Below are 18,334 nucleotides of genomic sequence, written 5' to 3' on the forward strand. Positions count from 1 at the left end.
CGGGCTCTGTGCTGACAGTATGGAGCCTGCTTGGATTCTCTCTCTCCCTCTCTGTCAGCTCCTCTGTAGCTCTCTCTCTGCCCCTGTCCCACTCACTCTCTCTCTCTCTCAAGATAAAGAAAAGAAATAGCATGCAAATTTATGTGAACAATGTAATCACAACAAAGCAAAAAAAAGCACGAAAAAAGGAAACATACTGAAAATAAGCAGCAGTCTCTGGGTGATTTTGGTATGGCTGACTTTCTCACTTCCGGTATGCATGAACCTTCTATCAGAGCACCTGTTACTGCTGGGCGTTGGAGAGAGCTGAAACAAGGCAGTTACTTAATGAAGGCAGGACTTCACTGCCACTTGCCTGTTGAGCTCAAACACGGTGACTTGGAAGACACATCAGTGAAACGGGATCGTGAGAGGAATTTGTGAGCATCTAGGATTGGGGAGCTAGCGCACTTCCCGGCTGCATAATATAGAATCGTCCCCACAAAGAAGCAGAGAAACATCCTCTTACCACTGTGTAAATTGCATAACTAGTTCCATAGTAAAATACGAGGTACATGTACAGCACTTTCCGCTTTCCTGAGAAGTATGGTAATAAAACCAGCAAGCCCTGTAGTTCTGAGATTATCACAACCCAAGCACTTGGCGAAGCACAAGCTGACCACGGAGCCCGCCCCGCCGGCCCCCCGGGGCCGGCTCTCCTCCCGGTCAGCTGGGCTGGCATCCGGCAGGGGCCCCAGGAGAGGGGCTCCTGCCTCCCTCACTCCTGCTCCACGGATGGAGTGCTCCAGAAAACGGGAAGAGTGCATAGAGAGGTACGCACGGATAGCCTTTTTGAAGTATTCTAAGGAAATGTATTCTAAGGAGATATTCAGAGGTAGGAAAAGTATCTTCCGTATCAAGAAGAAAAAGAACCCAAAAGCGTTTTTTTAAAGGCTGAAAAAGACACAATAGAAGATCCAAAAGAAAAGAAACACAAATGGCTTTTAAATACACGAAAAGTGACTCTGCTTCATTCAAAATAAGAGAAGCAAAGTGAAGCCTCCTAAGGCGGCATTTTCCTACGGTCAGACTGGCAGCTTTCCCACCTCAGCGAGGGCGTCGGGCGACGGTTCTTTGTGTTGACCGTGAGAGAGCGCATTGCCTCCATCCTTTGGGAGGGCAAGATCGACCAAAGTGTCAAACGCTTGAGCACGCTGACCTGGCGATCGCACTGTTAGAAATTCACCTTCAAGCCGTGCTCGTACACGCTTGAAAAGGACACACACTGGATCATTCTCTGCAGCAAACCCCCCTCCAGGAATGGAGCCCAGTTGAAGCAGGATGAGGCCACACGCGGAATCCCACATCACCACGGGGGAGGAGGCGGGAAACACGTCCGTGCCTACATAGAATGAGCTCGGGGACATATTGTTAAGTGAAAGAGGGAAGTGCAGATCGATACGTGTACAGTGTAACCGTCTGCACAAAAGGAGGGAGGAATAGAGCGTACACGTGCTTGCCGATTCGATTCGCGGACTATCTCTGAAAAGAGAAATCAACCCAGTGGGGGGGAGGGTGCCAGGGAGCATGGAGTTTCTTTGAACTTTGAGAAGGACTAGGCTTTGAACTTTGAACTATGAGAATAGTTCATTTATTTTTTTAACTAATTTGTTAGGAGTGAAGGAGAAAACAAGAAATAAAAATCATCAGGGACGATGGAGGCATCGTGACCAAAATACTCTGGGTCTTGAACGTGACCAGGGGCTTCCCAGGTGTGTGCAGCTATCCGACTCATGACTCGTGCATCAAAAGGAGCATGTCCAGAAATCATACCTCAAAAAAGTGAAAAGGTAGTGCATATGCTTGAACACACAGTAAAGCCTTGGTTTGTGAGCATAATTTGTCCGAGAATCACGCTTGTAATCCAAAGCGCTCGTATATCAAAGCGAGTTTCAAGAACCATTGGCTCGGATGTGATCACGTGACGTCCAGTGTCACGTACCGCCCGTATGCAAGACATCGCTCGTTTATCAAGTTAAAATTTATTGGAAGTGCTTGGGGCGCCTGGGTGGCGCAGTCGGTTGGGCGTCCGACTTCAGCCAGGTCACGATCTCGCGGTCCGTGAGTTCGAGCCCCGCGTCAGGCTCTGGGCTGATGGCTCAGAGCCTGGAGCCTGTTTCCGATTCTGTGTCTCCCTCTCTCTCTGCCCCTCCCCCGTTCATGCTCTGTCTCTCTCTGTCCCAAAAATAAATAAATGTTGAAAAAAAAAATTAAAAAAAAAAAATTTATTGGAAATGCTTGCTCGTCTTGTGGAACACTCGCAGAACAAGTTACTCGCGATCCAAGGTTTTACTGTATATGCTCAATGGCCTTTATCTGCATTGTTGTAATAACGTTTTGAAAACTGGAAACCACCTAGCTCTCCAGCGTTACGGGATCGACTGGGGGACCAGCTGGACGGATGGCAGCGTAATTCCCAGAGCACAGTGGGTATACGCTGGCACGCGCCTCTACCCCGTTTACTGGGCAGCGACTTCGCGGGTACGATCTATTTCCTGTAGGACTCAGCACGGCCCCCAGGGGATAGGGACAATGACACTGCTGTACTAAGAAGGAAGCAGAGTCGGCAATTAGGGTCTTTTAGCCAAGGTGGGGGAGCCACCGTGTAGCCCCACACATACCAGCCAAGTCTGTCCACTTGGTCCTTTGCACACCCCCATCACTGCTCCCACGCCTCCTTATCTGCTCACACACCTTCTTATCTGGTTAAATGTTCCCATCACTGCTCACACGCCTGCTTAACTGCCCGCACGCCTCCCCAAAACTGCTCGAAATCCTTCATAACTTTTGGCACACCTCCATCACTGCGTGCACTTCTCCATAACCGTGGCACAGTCTCACAATTGCACTTATATGTGTAATGTTCACAAATGATCCCCATTTTGCAGAGGACGCTGGTGAGGGGCTAGGCCAGGACTGAGTTTCCATGCACGTGACCACCCTATTATGTGGGAAGGGGCACTCTGCACCCTGGTTCACTCCAAGGTGTCAAATTCCTTTCGAATCCCCGCCCTCCCCACCCCCCACCCCCCACCCCGTGGCTCCTGCAGGAGCCAGGGCACCAGCTGGCAGATCTCTGAGGGGCCCGAGAAGGGCCAGACCTGGGGGAGGGAGGGGGGGAAGGGGCGGGTACCTTTCTCTCCCGTGGGGCCGACTCTTCCGGGCCGTCCGGGTGCACCTTTGTCCCCCTTCTGTCCGGCATCCCCTGTGGAAGAAGTCACCGCATTTAGGACCTCGTTCTGGGCTCACGCTGCAGCGTGACGTGGGGAGGACTGACAACAGACGGCTTGTCACCGTATCTGAGCTACCAGCCAGGCCCCGTGGCCTCCTCTCCCCCACCCCAGCCCCCAGGAGATTTCATCTCTCATTCCGACCATCTCCCACCCCCGCAGGCCTTCACCCCTCCTCCCAGCCCCCTTCAGGAGATCTCAAGTTGCCCCGCCCCAAATCTTTGTGGGCTCTGCCTCCGCCCCCCGCCTTCCCCCCGGGGATGTTGTGTGTCCCTCTCTCCAGTCATGCCTCCGGGCCAGCTCGGCCTCTGGTGCACAGCCCTCCCTGAGACCCTCTCTGACTGCCCGGCTGTCCCTCCGCCCCCACAGCCACTTGAGGGGCCCAGGGGTCTCTCCGATCCCCCATGGCCAGGTGTCCTTCTGGCCACCCACCCGGCGTCTGGCTGATGCACCCGGGAAGAATAATCAGGGGCCCATGTCAGCCCCGCCTGGTGCCTTCAGCACGAGCCCCCCACCCCCACCCCGCCACCTCCACCCCCACAGCACATGCTCCTGCTTGGGGGCCGGGCACCTGTGACCAGGTGGGCACATCCGCCTGATTCAGTTCGTTATCAAGATGGGTCCTGCTCTCAGTCACTCTGCGCGCCCCCAGATGTGTCCTGCTCTCCGCCCACACTACACGCCCCCGCCTTTATCACGGGTCCGGGCATGTTTTGGTGGCAGTCACCCGCTGTTCCTTTATCTGTTGCTGATTTCGTTCAGAACTGAAACAGGGAGATGGGCTGTTAAGTCTCCTGAGACCTGATGGCTTTTCCCCAGGGATGAGTCCGTCCTACAACTTTCCTGGTTCTGGTGGCCACACTGATGCTCCCAGACTGCAAGCCCGGGCCCGGCTGTCACCTCTGCTTTTCTGTGTCCCTCATCAGCTAAGTGCAACCCCCGCCCGGGTCTGTGAGGTCTAACTGGCCCACTCCCTGTCCTGTCCGTGTTCTGTCCCCGTCGGACTGGCCCTGGTGACTGCCCTCAGGTTGCCCATGCAGGACAGACGGGCACAGGACGCGGAGGCACCCGGAAGGAGCGGTGCAGGCGTGGCTGGAGCAGAGGACAGGGTCCCAATGTTGGGGGGACATCAAGGTCCCCCCAGTCCTCCCCCACCCCCCCAACCCACACCTAAAACACAGATCCAATGATGTTATTTCCCTTCCCAAAACCAACAACAAGCTGAATGTGGTTACAAATAACGTCCCGTTTCTAAAGCCGTCGTCCTCAGTAGGTCTGTAGCCCCCGCGTTGACGGCCACCTTCTCACCTGACTCTCCAGTTCGCACCCCCAGTTCCCTCACCAGCTGCCTCTTCTCTCCGGAGGCTGGGACCTCGTGCCACATCCCAGCCATTTTTCTATGGCTCGTCCGCCTAATCGGGGTGGTGTTCCTCCTATGAGAGCGCATGGGTGCCGCCCGCGGCCGGGGCACCTGCCCAGGTGTGCGCCATGCCCGCCAGCGTCTGCATAACTCTGGTCCTCTGCGACTCTCCTAGGCACTCACACGTGGGGAGAGGCTTAACTGGGCTACAGATTCCCCAGCGGGATTCCCAAAACTGATCATCTGGCTGGAAGGAGGGGACGTTCCATTTAAATTTAAGCAAACGAAGATTGGGCACCTGGGTGGCCCAGTCGGTTAAGCGTCGGACTCTTGATTTTGGCTCAGGTCATGATCTCACGGTTCGTGGGTTCAAGCCCCACATTGGGCTCTGCGCTGACTGCACAGCCTGCTGGGATTCTCTCTCTCCTTCTCTCTCTGCCCCTCCCCTGCTTGCTTGTGCGCTCTCTCTCTCTCTCAAAATAAATAAATAAGCCAAAATATTTTTAAAATTTAAGTAAACAAAGAGAAAAGCAAAGTGAGTGCCAACAAAAACTAGAAGACAGAGCTGGCATGTCACCGTCACCTCCGTGCCACAGCCAGGAAGGCTCTGGCCAGTGAAGGGTGTACTGACATAAGCCTAGCACACATGCGTGGCCCTTAAATCTCTGAATCATTTGTCTTTCTTCAGAGAGGAAATTATTACAACAGCAATTCTTGGAGACACATTGAGAGACCAGTGGGAAATACCAACTAACAGGATGAACTCACCACCAAGAACGTGCAGACATTTGGGGACACCAACGTCAGGAAAGAGAAATAGCAGAGGAACAGAACTCTTGGGGCAGTCAGAGCCTGCTCTCAAATCACACACTGAATATCTTCATCAAGATAAGACAGGGGCACCCGGGGGGCTCAGTCGGTGGAGCGTCCGACTTCGGCTCAGGTCATGATCTTGCGGTTCATGAGTTCGAACCCCTGTAGCTCAGAGCCTGGATCCTGCTTCTGATTCTGTGTCTCCCTCTCTCTCTGCCTCTCCCCCACGCACACTCTATCTCTCAAAATAAATAAATAGACGGTTTTAAAAATAAAAAAAAAGATGAGAGAATAAGTATCTATGAGCAAAATGAAAAAGCACTGAAAAAGAACCAACTAGATCTTGTACACGAAATTAATTTTTGAACAGAATCACACTACAGAAAGGCCGAGAAGCAGAACGGCCCATGATACAAGCTAGCTCCTGAAACAAGAAATGAGGCTGAAGAATTTTTTTTTTCTTCACAATGCAACACAAAGAGATAAAGAACTGGAAAGCTTTGTTTGGACTTAAAAAAAAAAAAAAAATATATATATATATATATATGGCTATCAAGTTGAGAGTGAAGAAAAGCCCCACCAGTTCCACTATCTACCTTAAAGGAATTCCAGAAAAGGGGGAACAGACATTGGAGCCGTGAGAGTGTGCAGATTTAACAGCTGGGACCTCCCGGGACCAGGGGAAGGTGTTAAAGAGCACGTGGCAAGCGCCCACGGAGAACCACGCAGGAGAGACGAGCAGAAGCAACCTGGACGTGTCGGAGTGACGCACGGAACATCGAGAATGAAGAGGAAATTGCAGCGGCTACCCAAGAGGAGCGGGAGGTTGTAAAGGCTTCCTGCGCGTGAACGAGAGTCAGGTTGACATGAGAATCGTCATTTGCAACGCGGGATGCAAGATAAAGTGAGATAAGATGAGGCAACGATTTCAACCTGAAAAAGCCATAATTCAGTTGAGCGATCGGAAAACGCCCCTCTGATGAAGGGACTTCTAACTGAGACGGGCTGTTGCCAGGCAAGGAACAGGGAAAAGGGTGTCTGAGACGGGGGTGGGGGTCAGCGCCTGCACAGGTGAGGGGCCAGGAAACCGGGAGAGACTGGTCCACAGGAGCCCAAGAGGGCGGCGAGAAGCCAGCGCTCAGACCTCAGGCTTGAGAGCCACATGAAGCCACCAGGGCCGTTACACGGTCCACCCTCCGTGTCAGGGGAGAACATCGAGTGTGCTACTGCAAGGGTCCCAGCGGGGGCGAGCGTCCATCGCCGCACGTGCAGCAGCAGCAATCTGCTGTCACGCGCCACGTCCTTGGCCTGAAACTCCTTGATGGCACAACTTCTGCCCACTCTCCAGCGGCTTCACACGCCTGCGTCTAACCTGGTCGGACCGGCGTGCGTAGCAAGTATCTGAGGCACCGACACACCCTCACAGCCCCAAACAGCCCCTCGTGTCTCACAAACCCCTCTTCCTAAAGCAGGAAAGGTGACTAATACGCATCATTAAACATGAGTCTTCCTAATAACATGGGTTTTCTTGGTCGCTCTCAGATAGTTAGAAAGTCCCTCAAACTTCATTCTCCCCACGATTCTGCTTCCTTGACAACCGACCGTATTAGCCAACGTGTTGCGGCCAGTACTGGTGGCAGGTGCCCTGAGCTCCTCTGTGGTCCGTGTGGCTCCGTCCAGAGCCCAGAGTCCGAGACCCTCCCCGCCACCTGTGCCGCGTGGACTCTCCAGCTCCGGGGACAGGACGCACTGCGTCCTGGAAAACACCAGCCGCGTGGGTGTTGCTATGAGAAGCCACATCCCGCCCCTCGCCGTTCTCGCCCAAACTCAGGAGCGGCAGCGCCGGGGGCCACAGAAACCATCGGCGGTGGGACTGCCTCCTGGTGACCTTGGCCGTCTCCTTGGAGCCGAGCCCTTGATGTGCTTCTCAAGAACAAAGCTGCTTTCGCGGCACTGGTCACGGTCGGCAGGGTCCGAAGGGCCTGCTGTCTGCTGGTCTCAGGAGGTGGGGTGGCTGGGAACCTCTCCCCTCAAAACTTACACGCGTTCTGGGGCGCCTGGGGGGCTCCGTCGGTTGAGCGTCCGACTTCGGCTCAGGTCACGATCTCGCGGTCCATGAGTTTGAGCCCTGCTTCAGGCTCTGTGCTGATAGTTCGGAGCCTGGAGCCTGCTTCGGATTCTGTGTCTCCCTCTCTCTCTGCCCTCCCCTGTTCATGCTCTCTCTCTCTCTCTCTGCCTCAAAAATAAATACACGTTTAAAAAAAACCTTTTTTTAAATGAGTCGTCTCTCTCTCCAAATGCACAGCGAACGTGCTATTGTTAGGTCTGAATAGCAGATACATTTCATCCCAAGTGCCAACACCAGTCGGTGCAGAAGGGCCGGCAGGAGTCGGGTCGGGAAAGGTTCTGAAGCCCAGTCTGGATCCAGCGACGGACAGGGGAGGCCTGTGTTCGTGTCCCCGTAGCGGCCCTCCCTCCGGGCCCGGCCGGTGGGGTCTCAGGGACGTGTGGAGAACGAAAGAAGAGATCGTTTACGTGCTCGTTTCGTGTTCAGAGCGGGGCCTGTATGGCGCCCGTATTCTCACCTCCGCTGACGGACGCCCGCGCACCAAGCTGGCTGTCGTGGCCGTGCAGGCCGAGCGTGGCCGTCCCAGAGAGGGCAGCAGGCCGGGTCGCCCGTCACCGGGGCCACTCACAGGCGGGCGTTGAAGCCACCACGCCCCGGAGCCCACCGAGAGTCGTCGGGGCGGAGCGCCCTCTGCCGCCGGGGGCGTCGTGTGGGGGCGGCGTCACGAACTCTCTGCCAGGTCGGACCAGGGGGCTGCGTCCAGCGGCGAGGACCGCTGAGCATCCGGGCCCCGTGAGGCCGCGCACAGGGGGGCCGACCGAGTGGGGCCCGGGCGCCGCAGACGGCAGAGGGAGGGGCTCCTGTTGCAGGGGACAAAAGTCTGCCGCATCCCGAGCTTGCGTTGCTTACGAGCCCCGAATCATTTGGTCTTTTTTGGCACAGATTTCTCTCCTCTCCCCTCCCCCTGCTGCCCAAGCTAAACAGCAGAACGGTAAAATCCGGACGCCGAGTAAGGGCTCTCTGCATCGGGTCGGCCAGCTCACGGCCGTGTTGCCCCCTTGGTCCTGGGTCACCACGAGACCCCCAGGCCTCGCCCCCCCCCCCACACACACACACACACAGCATGGGACGGTGGGAGGTGTCGGCGGGCTAACGAATGTGGCTGTGACGTCACTTCACGAGGTTTCCGTGTGAACCTTGAACACATACAACCTGCCAGTTATACCTCAAAAGCGGGACGTCCAGGTCGTAAGGACTTCCGTGAGTGTGAGAAGGCGTTCTCTACGGAATTGTCCCTTTGGGGTGGCCAGGCCGGTCACTCTGGGGCAGGGCTGCGCTTGACCAGCACGTCTGGAAGACACGCTCCGCGGCCCCGAAACGTCCCGCACGGCTCCACACGACCTGGAAACGTGTCTCGCTACGTGCTAGAGGACAGGCCCTTGGGAGCACGGCATCCGGGTCCTGCAAGGAGCCCCACCCTGTCCTGCTCCCTGGGGACTCCCGCCTGGTCCACGCCGAGCTGGGGCCTACCGCCTCGCCTCCCACAGGTCTCAGGAGACACCTGGCTCTGACTTTGGTGGCAGCCATTCCCGTCACGGGTCCACAGCCCCTGAATGTGAGTCTACGTCCTCCAACGATCTCCGTGGGGAGAGCCGCAGGCATTCCCGCAAAAGTCCCTTCCGGCAGAGACCAGGCTTTGGGGCCCGGGGTGCGCACCGTCCGAGTGGGAAGGGAGCAGAATGGAACTCGGGGGCACGCGAGGCAACCAGTGCAAGTCGTGGGCCGGCCCCTCCCGCCCTTGCCTCTTGCTCCTGGAGCGAGAGGCCCAAGCTCGCCCACCCCGCGTGGGGCATGTGCCCTGGCCCTGATTTGAAGTCTTTTTATAACTCTGAACAAGAAGCCCGCATTTGCATCTTGCACTGGGGCCCTCGAATGGTGGATCCCGTTTGGGAATCACAAGGTTGTGGAATCTCTTGCCCGAGCTACGGAGAAACCAGGGACCTTTTCTGAACGAAGATGCCAGTCTGAGGGCCCTGACTCTTTCCCCTGTGCTGGTGTCCGCCCCCCACCGGCTTGGCCGGGCAAGCTCCACCGGGAGTAAATTATATGCAAACCAACAAGAGAAAAGTTTTGGGGGGGTTTGCTTGTTTGTTTTTTAAAGTAGGAATTTAGAGCTCTCAGGAACTGACGTAGGAGCACTGGCTTCGTAGGCTGAGTGACCCAGTTTGTTTGGCAAATTGCTAAATGTCCCTGGGCCTTGAATGTCCTTATCTGCAAAATGGACCAGAGGCTGGGGCGCCTGGGCGGCTCAGTAGGTTGAGCGTCCGACTTTGGCTCAGGTCATGATCTCGCGGTCAGTGAGTTCGACCCCCGCGTCGGGCTCTGTGGTGGCAGCTCGGAGCCTGGAGCCTGTTTCGGATTCTGTGTCTCCCTCGCTCTCTGCCCCTCCCCCGCTCACATTCTGTCTCTCTCTCTGTCTCAAAAATTAGTAAACATAAAAAAATGGGCCAGATGAGATCTCACTCTGCAAGTCATTTGTGATAACGTGTGTGGTGCGTGGACCACACGTCAGCAGTGGCTTGTAGCTTCAGAATTACAGGATCTCTTGGCCAAAGAAAGTGTGCACATTATGTAGTCCAACCCTTAATTTTGCAGATGGGGAAACTGAGGCGCACGGAGGTCAGACCCTGCGCTGGCACTCGGCCGCGCACGGGAGGCTGCGGTCAGGGTTACCTTTGAGGCCCGGGACGAGGATGTGCAGGGAACAGGCGTCTTCCGCCGTCTGCTGAGGACGCCCAGACGGGAGCAGCCACAGGAGGGCCAGGCCGAGGAGAGCCAGACCCCTCCTCATCACGAGCGCGTGCGGGACGCTGACTCCTGCAAGAGGGAAGGGGACACAGTGACGGGAACTCAGAACCCGGGGCCAGGGCGCAGGTAGCTGTCGGGCCTGTCCCCGCATTTGGGGCCCTCCCTCGTGGGCCCGCCCGTGCCTCCCCTGCCGGCCCCGCTCGGACCTCCATCCCGACGGCGGCCGCCGGATTCTCGCGTCTGCTTCCCTGTGGCGGACACTTGGTATACACGGAGGCAGGGGCGCGGTCGCATGGAAAGTACCACACTTCTTCCAGCACAGTGGCCCCGCAGTCCCTGGGCCCAGGACCACCCCAAGCCCCTGAGGAGCCTGGCTCTGGGGCCGTGAACGTGCGTCTCCTGCGGTTTCCTAACTGGCATTTCCGTAGGCCCCTGCATTCTTAAACAATATGTTGTGCAGTTTGCTCGGTTTGGGACTTTATAAGGCACCATAGTCCTCTGAGCCTCGACTGTTTTACTCAACCTTCTGCCCCAGGCTCGCCCACGTTGCCACGTGCAGCTACAGCTCGATTATCTAAGTCTATCACCTGCACCACCGAGATCAGTCCCTGGGGTGGGGGGGGCAGGACGGGGACAGACCCTGGAAGGCACAGGGTGCACACAGCTGGCCGTGCGTCCCTCCCCCAAGTGCCGGTGGGAAAGGCTTGGTGGCGACACCCAGACACCCCCCACTCCGAGACTTTTACGTTCACGTGGCACAGCGTTTGGGCACAGCCACGCGCCCGGCTGCAGGCCAGCACCGGGACCAGTGCCCGGGCCGCATCACGACTCCGTTGTCAGCCTGCGCTCACCTTACAGGGGAGGCTGGAGCCCCCGAGGTCCCCCTGAGGAGGAGCCGTGGAGCGAGCACGAGAGGTCTGCAAGGGGCTGGGCCCATGCGCGGCAAGCACTTGCTGAAGACAGCATGATGCTGCCGTCACCACGCGGCGTGAGGGCCCCGCGGCCCGCGACGGCTCCAGACAGAGGAAGCCAGAGTCTCTGAGCTGAGACGTCGGTGCCCTCCTTAGCGTGCCCACACTGTGCCGCCTTCTCCATGAAAAGGACGCAGGCAGAAACCGCCTGCGCTCCGTGACACCTGCAGGGAGGCCCCAGCTCCCCTCTGCGTGACCACGGGGTGGACTGTAGAGGGTAGGGGTGAGGCTGATTGTCCCTCGATGGGGGAGAAGAGAAGGCCCACGGAGGTCAGCACACTGCTCCCGTCCCACTGGCCTGGGGACCACAGATGGGGGACGAAATCAGCTGCCCAGAGTTACCCCTCGTCGGTGGGGATGGTGGGGCCAGGACCTGGGGCCTCCTGACGCACCTGACCTGTCTCCTCTGCTCCCGTCAGCCACCGAGCACCAGAGTGGGCCCTCCTGCCCCCTTACATCACGATGCCGTGGCTTTTATTGTGTGTTGGTTTATGTTTGGTAGAGAGAAAAGGAGCCACCATTTACTACCTAACCCAGACACGTTGATCTTATTTAGTTCCCAAGACCACCTGAGGACCTCGCTTCTCGCCGTGAGGGTGGTGAGGCCCAGGCCGCGGGAGACTGAATGGCCAGCGTCGCACCACAACTGGACCAGGAGGCTGGCGCTCGGCCTGTGGCGCTCACACAAGTGACCGACTGCAGGAGGGAGAAGACGTGCGAGGTCACCCACAGCCCACAGGGCTGACCTTTGCCCTTTCCCTTCTCCTCTGCCGGCTGGGCCGGGGTCCCGAGCCCGCAACGTGGTTGGGAAGTAGATCACGCCCGCAGCTGGCAAAGCTCTCAGGGCACCCTGGCCGAGTGAAGGAAAGAATCCGTGAATGAACGAACGAACGAACGAACGAATGGACAGAAGTTCACAAGCACAACACACAGAATTTGATGCTCTTTTCCTGCAACTGCCTGTCCAGCTCCCCAAGGGTTTTCCATGCCTGACGTCCACACGTGATTCCCAGGGCCAGCCCCTCGGACGCACGGCCGCTGCAGAGCCAGGGGCCCGCGTGGACACGGCCTCGCAGTCCGTCTGCCACACGGCCGTCAGGGTCCCGGAATCCCTAACAGTTTCTGAACAAAGGACAGCCTGGCCTGGTCACTGCAGTGTGTCCTTCACTGCAAGGATCTTAGCTGCTGTAGAAGCAAAGGCTTTGGCTTTTTCCGGGATGTAGCTCTGAACGGTGTTTGATAACGTAACGTTGTACGTCAATAATCTCTCAATTTTAAAAAAGTCACGGTGTGCCTGGGTGTCTCAGTCGGTTAAGCGACTGACTTCGGCTCAGGTCATGATCTCGCGGTTTGTGGGTTCAAGCCCCGCGTCGGGCTCTGTGCTGACGGCTGGGAGCCTGGAGCCTGCTTCGGATTCTGTGTCTCCCTCTCTCTGCCCCTCCCCCACTTGCCCTCTGTCTCTCAAAAATAAATAACCATTAAAAAAATTTTTTTTAATTTTTTTTTAAACATTTATTTATTTTTGAGACAGAGAGAGACGGAGCATGAACGGGGGAGGGGCAGAGAGAGAGGGAGACACAGAATCTGAAACAGGCTCCAGGCTCCGAGCCGTCAGCACAGAGCCCGATGCGGGGCTTGAACTCACAAACCGTGAGATCATGACCTGAGCTGAAGTCGGCTGCTTAACCGACTGAGCCACCCAGGTGCTCCCCAAAAAAATTTTTTTAAGTCACGATACGAGCTTCTGGGCAGCTCAGTCGGTTGAGTGTCCAGCTTTGATTTAGGGCTCAGGTCAGGATCCCAGGGTCATGGGATCGAGCCCCAAATCGGACTCTGCTGAGTGTGGAGCCTGCTTGGGCTTCTCTCTCACGCTCCCCCTGCCCCTCCCCTACTTGCACATGGGCTCACGCTCTGTCTCTCTCTCTCTCTCAAAAAAAAAAAAGTCATGACAAACATCTGTTCCACACCTACTTTCGTGCAGAAGCCGATGGGCATTTGCTGGTATGTGGGGAGGCAAACAGGGTTTAGGTTTTGGGGTGTCAACAGCTGACCTGGAAACTTCCCCTCCGGATAGAAGGGGTGTGTCAAGAGACCGCCACGCTGCTCAGCCCGACCCACCGCCCTCACACGAGGCGGCTTGCCTGCCACCTGCCCAGCAAGGAGGTGCCCAGGGAGGGGACAGCCCAGAACCAGCGGAAGCCAGAACGCCTCCCTGAGGCCCTCGCTGCTCACGCATCAGCAGGGCAGAGAGCGGGGCGGCCCTGGGTGGGAGCCCCTTCCCCAGGGTTCTGGCTCCCCCGCCCCGGAGAAGAGGAATTCTGTTTGTAAACGCAGAAGCTCCTGGCCTCCTTTAAGAATAACATCCTTATCTCCCGGCCAGAGACCAGGAGGTTCCCACCCTCCCTTCAGTGAAGGAAGCCAGGGTTTCAGAGGGGAGATGCAATTTGGAATTCTCAGTTGTAGTTCCTTATAAGAATGAAGGAGACGATGAAAACAATGTGGCTTAATCTGCCAAACGTACAGTGATTCGTTTTCGTTAAACATCCACATTAGGGCCCACCATTTATGGACGGAGAACCGCATCCAGGAGCACCGGGGCGCTGCCCCCCCCCCCCCCCCCACGAGGGGGTTGCTTCCTATGGTGACAGCGACGCTGATGAGGGGTCCTTCCCCAGAGCCCACCCGAGAGGCACACGCAAAGTAAGAGGCTTTTCCCGTCGTGTTCTCCGACCTCTGTCTCCTCTCCTCACTCACAGACCTCTCAAGCTTGTGGATGAACCACAATAGCCGTGAGAGGTCGGGGCGCGGCTCTGGCCCCCAGGAAAGTCCTGTTACACATGAGAAGTCCTGTTACGCACACACGGCGGCTTTCCAACTTTGCCTTTGAAATTCATAAGCACCTCCTGACTTCGGCCTCCAAGTTGTCACAGCCAGCAGGCCAGGAAGGGCCCCCGTCACACCATGTCTCATCCAGTTTGGGAGACGAGAAACCCCCACTCCGTACCAGGCGACCCTCTCTGCGCTTGAAAGTGACCTTCTCCGGTCCTATCTTTGCCCACATCTGACATTCCCATTACTGAACCCCAAAACAGAGCTACCGGCCACGGGTACAGGTTACTGCTGTTGTCCGTGCGGCCCCACGCTGCGACTGGTGATTCGGAAACTCACTGCCCCACCTCTCTGAACGTGTGCAGAGCTGACGAGGCCTCCCCCAACCGTCTGGTAGCCGGCAGCCCTAGGTCGTCGTCAGTTATCCCCGGGAAGTTTCCACCACGAACTGGTGAATTAACAAAACGGTGGAATTCTAGTGCCTGGTTCACGTGACACCCCCATCCTTTGTGGGGACCTAAGAACAGATTCCCGTCTGTTCTCCCATCTCTGGCCGTACCCGGAACCTCGCCTCGACCAGGCGACCCCCGTCCTGCCCTCCAAGACCGCCAGTCACCCGGCAGAGTGTCCCTACCTGCAGCGCACGCTAGGCGAAGGGGGTGTCCTGACCGTCGGGGACCCACGAGGACACTGCACCCGGGAGCCTCATGGCTGCTATTTACAGAGGCCGCTGAGCCCCACAGGCCAGGCGAGCGGGGCCCCGGCTGTCAGGCTGCCCAGCAAATCAGGCTGCAGCCTTATCTGCAAAGAGCTTCCTGTTTGAAATACATCAGCTGCCCCGCGGGAGGGCGGCGAGGAGGGTGTGGGAACGTTGCAAACTCCCAGAGGTCAGGGCTCCCGGCAGACCACGGACCCGCCCCGAGAGTCCTTCCAGCTCTTCACCCCCGACGCCACCCCGACTGTCCTGGGTCTGTTCTGTGCTTCTTTTCCGGGAGGACGATGGGGATGCAGGAAAGCATTGAGTGGTCCTTATCACCTGGTGTCACATCGGACAGAAACACACACAGCTGACACGCTTCCTCTCCTGTTCTCTGCGTGGGCTTTCACTTCACAGCATTAACCTCATCTACTGATCGAGACTGAACCCGCAGGGAGACCCCAGACTCACCGCGCTCACCGGAGCTTCGTATGTGCCCCCAGACTCTCTCTGTGCGGTGGGCTGGGCGGGTCCAGCTTCTGCGCAGCCTGACTCTTGGGGTGGGGGGGGGGGTGCTTCTTTAAGAAAGAGATACACACATAAAATTAGGATCATAAAAAGCTACATTCAGGGGCACCTGATTGGCTCAGTCGGTTGAGCGTCTGACTTCGGCTCAGGTCATGATCTCACAGTTCGTGGGTTCGAGCCCCGGGTTGGGCTCTGTGCTGACAGCTCGGAGCCTGGAGCCTGTTTCGGATTCTGTGTGTCTCTCTCTCTGCTCCTCCCCGGCTCGTGCTGTGTTAGTCTCTCTCTCTCAAAAATAAATAAACATTAAAAACATTTTTTTGAATGCCACATTCAATGGTGCATTTGTATTTATACCAAAAAGAGAAATCTTAAGATATTACAAGTTTTGTAAAACCTGTCAAATTCCATGCACATCACCAAATCCATGAAAAAGAATGGATCCTTTATTAAAACCACCTAATAGCATAAATAAATCTCACAACCTGGACCAAATGGGCCACTTCCTAGAAACACAGGATCTACCACAATGGACCCAACATGAAATAGACGACTTAGCAGCCCCATAACAATGAAGGGAACTGAATTTGTAACTTAAAAAACTCCCAAAAAGGAAACTCCAGGCAGGCCAGGTGATTTCATACAAGAATTCTACCAAACTTTAATTTTTTTTTTATTTTTTTTAACATTTATTTTTGAGACAGAGCATGAACGGGGGAGGGTCAGAGAGAGGAGACACAGAATCCGAAGCAGGCTCCAGACTCCAAGCTGTCAGCACAGAGTTCCACGTTGGGGCTCAAACCCACAGACTGTGAGATCATGACCTGAGCCAAAGTCGGACGCTCAACCGACTGAGCCACCCAGGCGCCCCTTTACCAAACTTTTCAAGAAGAATTAACACCAAGTTTACATACCTCTTCCAGAAAACAGAAGAGGGAGGAGCATTCACCAATTCATTTTATGAAGTTGGCATGACCCTGATACCCAAACCAGACAAAGACAGTACAAAAAAAAGAAAGAAAGAAAACTGTAGACCGATAACCCTCACGAATACAGATGCAAAAATCTTTAACGAAATGCTGGCAAATAGGATTCAGCAATACATAAGAAAGATTTATAAACTGTCACCAAGTGGAGTGTTTCAGGGATGTAAGCCTGGGTCAATATTCAAAGGTCCAGCAGTGTCATCAACCGTAGTAAAAGCTAACAAGGAAAAATTGCATGATCATATCAACAAGTACAAGAAAAAGCATTTGACAAAATTCAACACCTCTTCATGAAAAAAAAAACCTCTCTGAAGGGGGTGCTTTCTCAACTTGATAAAGCAGCATCAATGTTTAAAGAAACCTACGATAACATCATACTCAGGAAAGACTGAACATCTCCCTCCTAAGATCTGGACACGGCAGGACATCCACTCTGACCACTGCAACGCAGTGCTGGAGTCCCAGCCAGAGCAAAAGACACGGCAAGGAAAGAAAAGGCACACGGTCAGAAAAGAAAAACCGAACAGCCCCTTGTGCAGACGACAGGAGTGTCTGCTTGGAGAATCCCAGAGAGTCTACAGAAACTCCTAAAACCAGCAAGGGGGCTCAGCAAGGCTCCGAGTACAACATGAACACACGGAAACCCGGGGCACTTCCGCGAGCGAGCAGTGAACGCGTAGACTCCGAAATTAAAAATCATTTACAGTCGCTCAAAGGAAGGAAATGCCTGGATGGAAACCTCACAAAACACGTGCAGGACCTAAGTGCTGAAACAACGCGCCGACCGGGAAAATCGCAGCAGGTTTAGGAAACCACGAGGCGCGTCGAGCTCCGGGACGGGAAGGCTCCGCGCGGAAAGGAGGCCGGATTCCCCCCAAAGTGATCTACAGGCTTAACACGATTCCTATTGAAATCCCAGCAGGAAGCTTTGTAGACAGAGACAGGATTCTTCCAGAACCAGAAGACAAATGAAGCAGAAGAGCTAAAACAATCTGGAAATGAAGAATGAAGTAGGGGGAATCAGTCTGCCCAACGTCAAGATTCATTATATGGAGAAGCAGAGCAGGGAACCCCCACAAATACACCCACCTGCTTTTTTAAAGTTTTCTCCTCGTTGTGATAAAATACACACGACGTACGATTCACCATCTTAATCACTCTTCAGTATACAGTTCGGTGGTATTAAATACATTCAGATGTCACGTGACACATCCCATCCACCTCCATGGTTCCTTCCATCTTGTGCAACCGGACCTCCGTACCCGGTAACGCCACAGCCCCGTCACACCCCCACCTCAGCCCCCTGGCCACCGCTGCTGGACTTTCTATGATGTTGACTATTCTAAGACTCTCACATAATGGGAAGCAAGCAGTATTTGTCTTTTTGTGACTGGCTTATTTCACGGAGCGTAACATCCCCAAGGTTCATCCGTGTGGTGACAGACGTCAGAACAACTTAACCAACTGAAATCCAAACTAACACAGCCCAACTTGACTTCACCCCTGCCCGGGGACGTTTGGCAGCATTCTGGAGATACCATCACGCCGTGCGGTTGGGGGCGCGGTGCTGGCTTCTGGGGGGAAGGGGCCGGGATGCTGCTAAGAGTCCCACGGTGTTCTGGACACTCCCCACCGCGAGGAAGAGCCACGCCCCAAAGACGCCCCTGGTGCCACGAGCGTCACCGGACAGGAGGCCTGAGACCGCAGTCCTGGGTGACGGCATATGGTGTCCCGAGGGTGCATCCCCTCGCCCACGCTCAACGCCAGCTGAGGGGAAGGCGCGGCATCCAGGAGCCAGCAAGGACCCCCGAGTCAGCCCCTATTCAGTCCTTAGCACTTGCCCTCCCACGAGGCGCCGGCACTGTGGCTAGAGCGCAGGAGACAGGGCGGAGAGTGACAGCCCTTGCCCAGCTCGTGCTTTGCAGACCGCGTGGAACGAGCAGACAGCGAGCCTGTCCCACGCCCCCCCCCCCCCAACCCTCCTCCTGTCTCACCACTGACCTGGGAC

The 18,334-nt window shown here is 55.8% G+C and overlaps 1 protein-coding gene across 6 annotated transcripts in view; it reads right to left on the reverse strand.

The window, feature by feature from the left end:
• Positions 1-18,334, reverse strand: part of COLEC11 (collectin subfamily member 11) — a 33,060-nt gene that overhangs the window by 14,494 nt on the left and 232 nt on the right. Inside the window, exons 1-3 of one of the 6 annotated variants that reach the window (XM_045447849.1) lie at positions 14,753-14,896; positions 10,244-10,387; positions 3,173-3,244 (exon numbers count right to left, since the gene is read on the reverse strand). In XM_045447849.1, the coding sequence (XP_045303805.1) occupies positions 3,173-3,244; positions 10,244-10,361 (190 nt within the window). In that variant the 5' untranslated portion in view covers positions 10,362-10,387; positions 14,753-14,896. Of the gene's footprint in view, positions 1-197; positions 307-3,172; positions 3,245-4,577; positions 4,751-10,243; positions 10,388-14,752; positions 14,897-18,334 lie in introns of those variants that run through there. The other 5 variants (XM_045447845.1, XM_045447847.1, XM_045447846.1 and 2 more) reach the window with 5 other exon arrangements.

This window comes from Leopardus geoffroyi, chromosome A3, assembly GCF_018350155.1.
Source record: "Leopardus geoffroyi isolate Oge1 chromosome A3, O.geoffroyi_Oge1_pat1.0, whole genome shotgun sequence".
Classification (NCBI taxonomy): Eukaryota; Metazoa; Chordata; class Mammalia; order Carnivora; family Felidae; genus Leopardus; species Leopardus geoffroyi.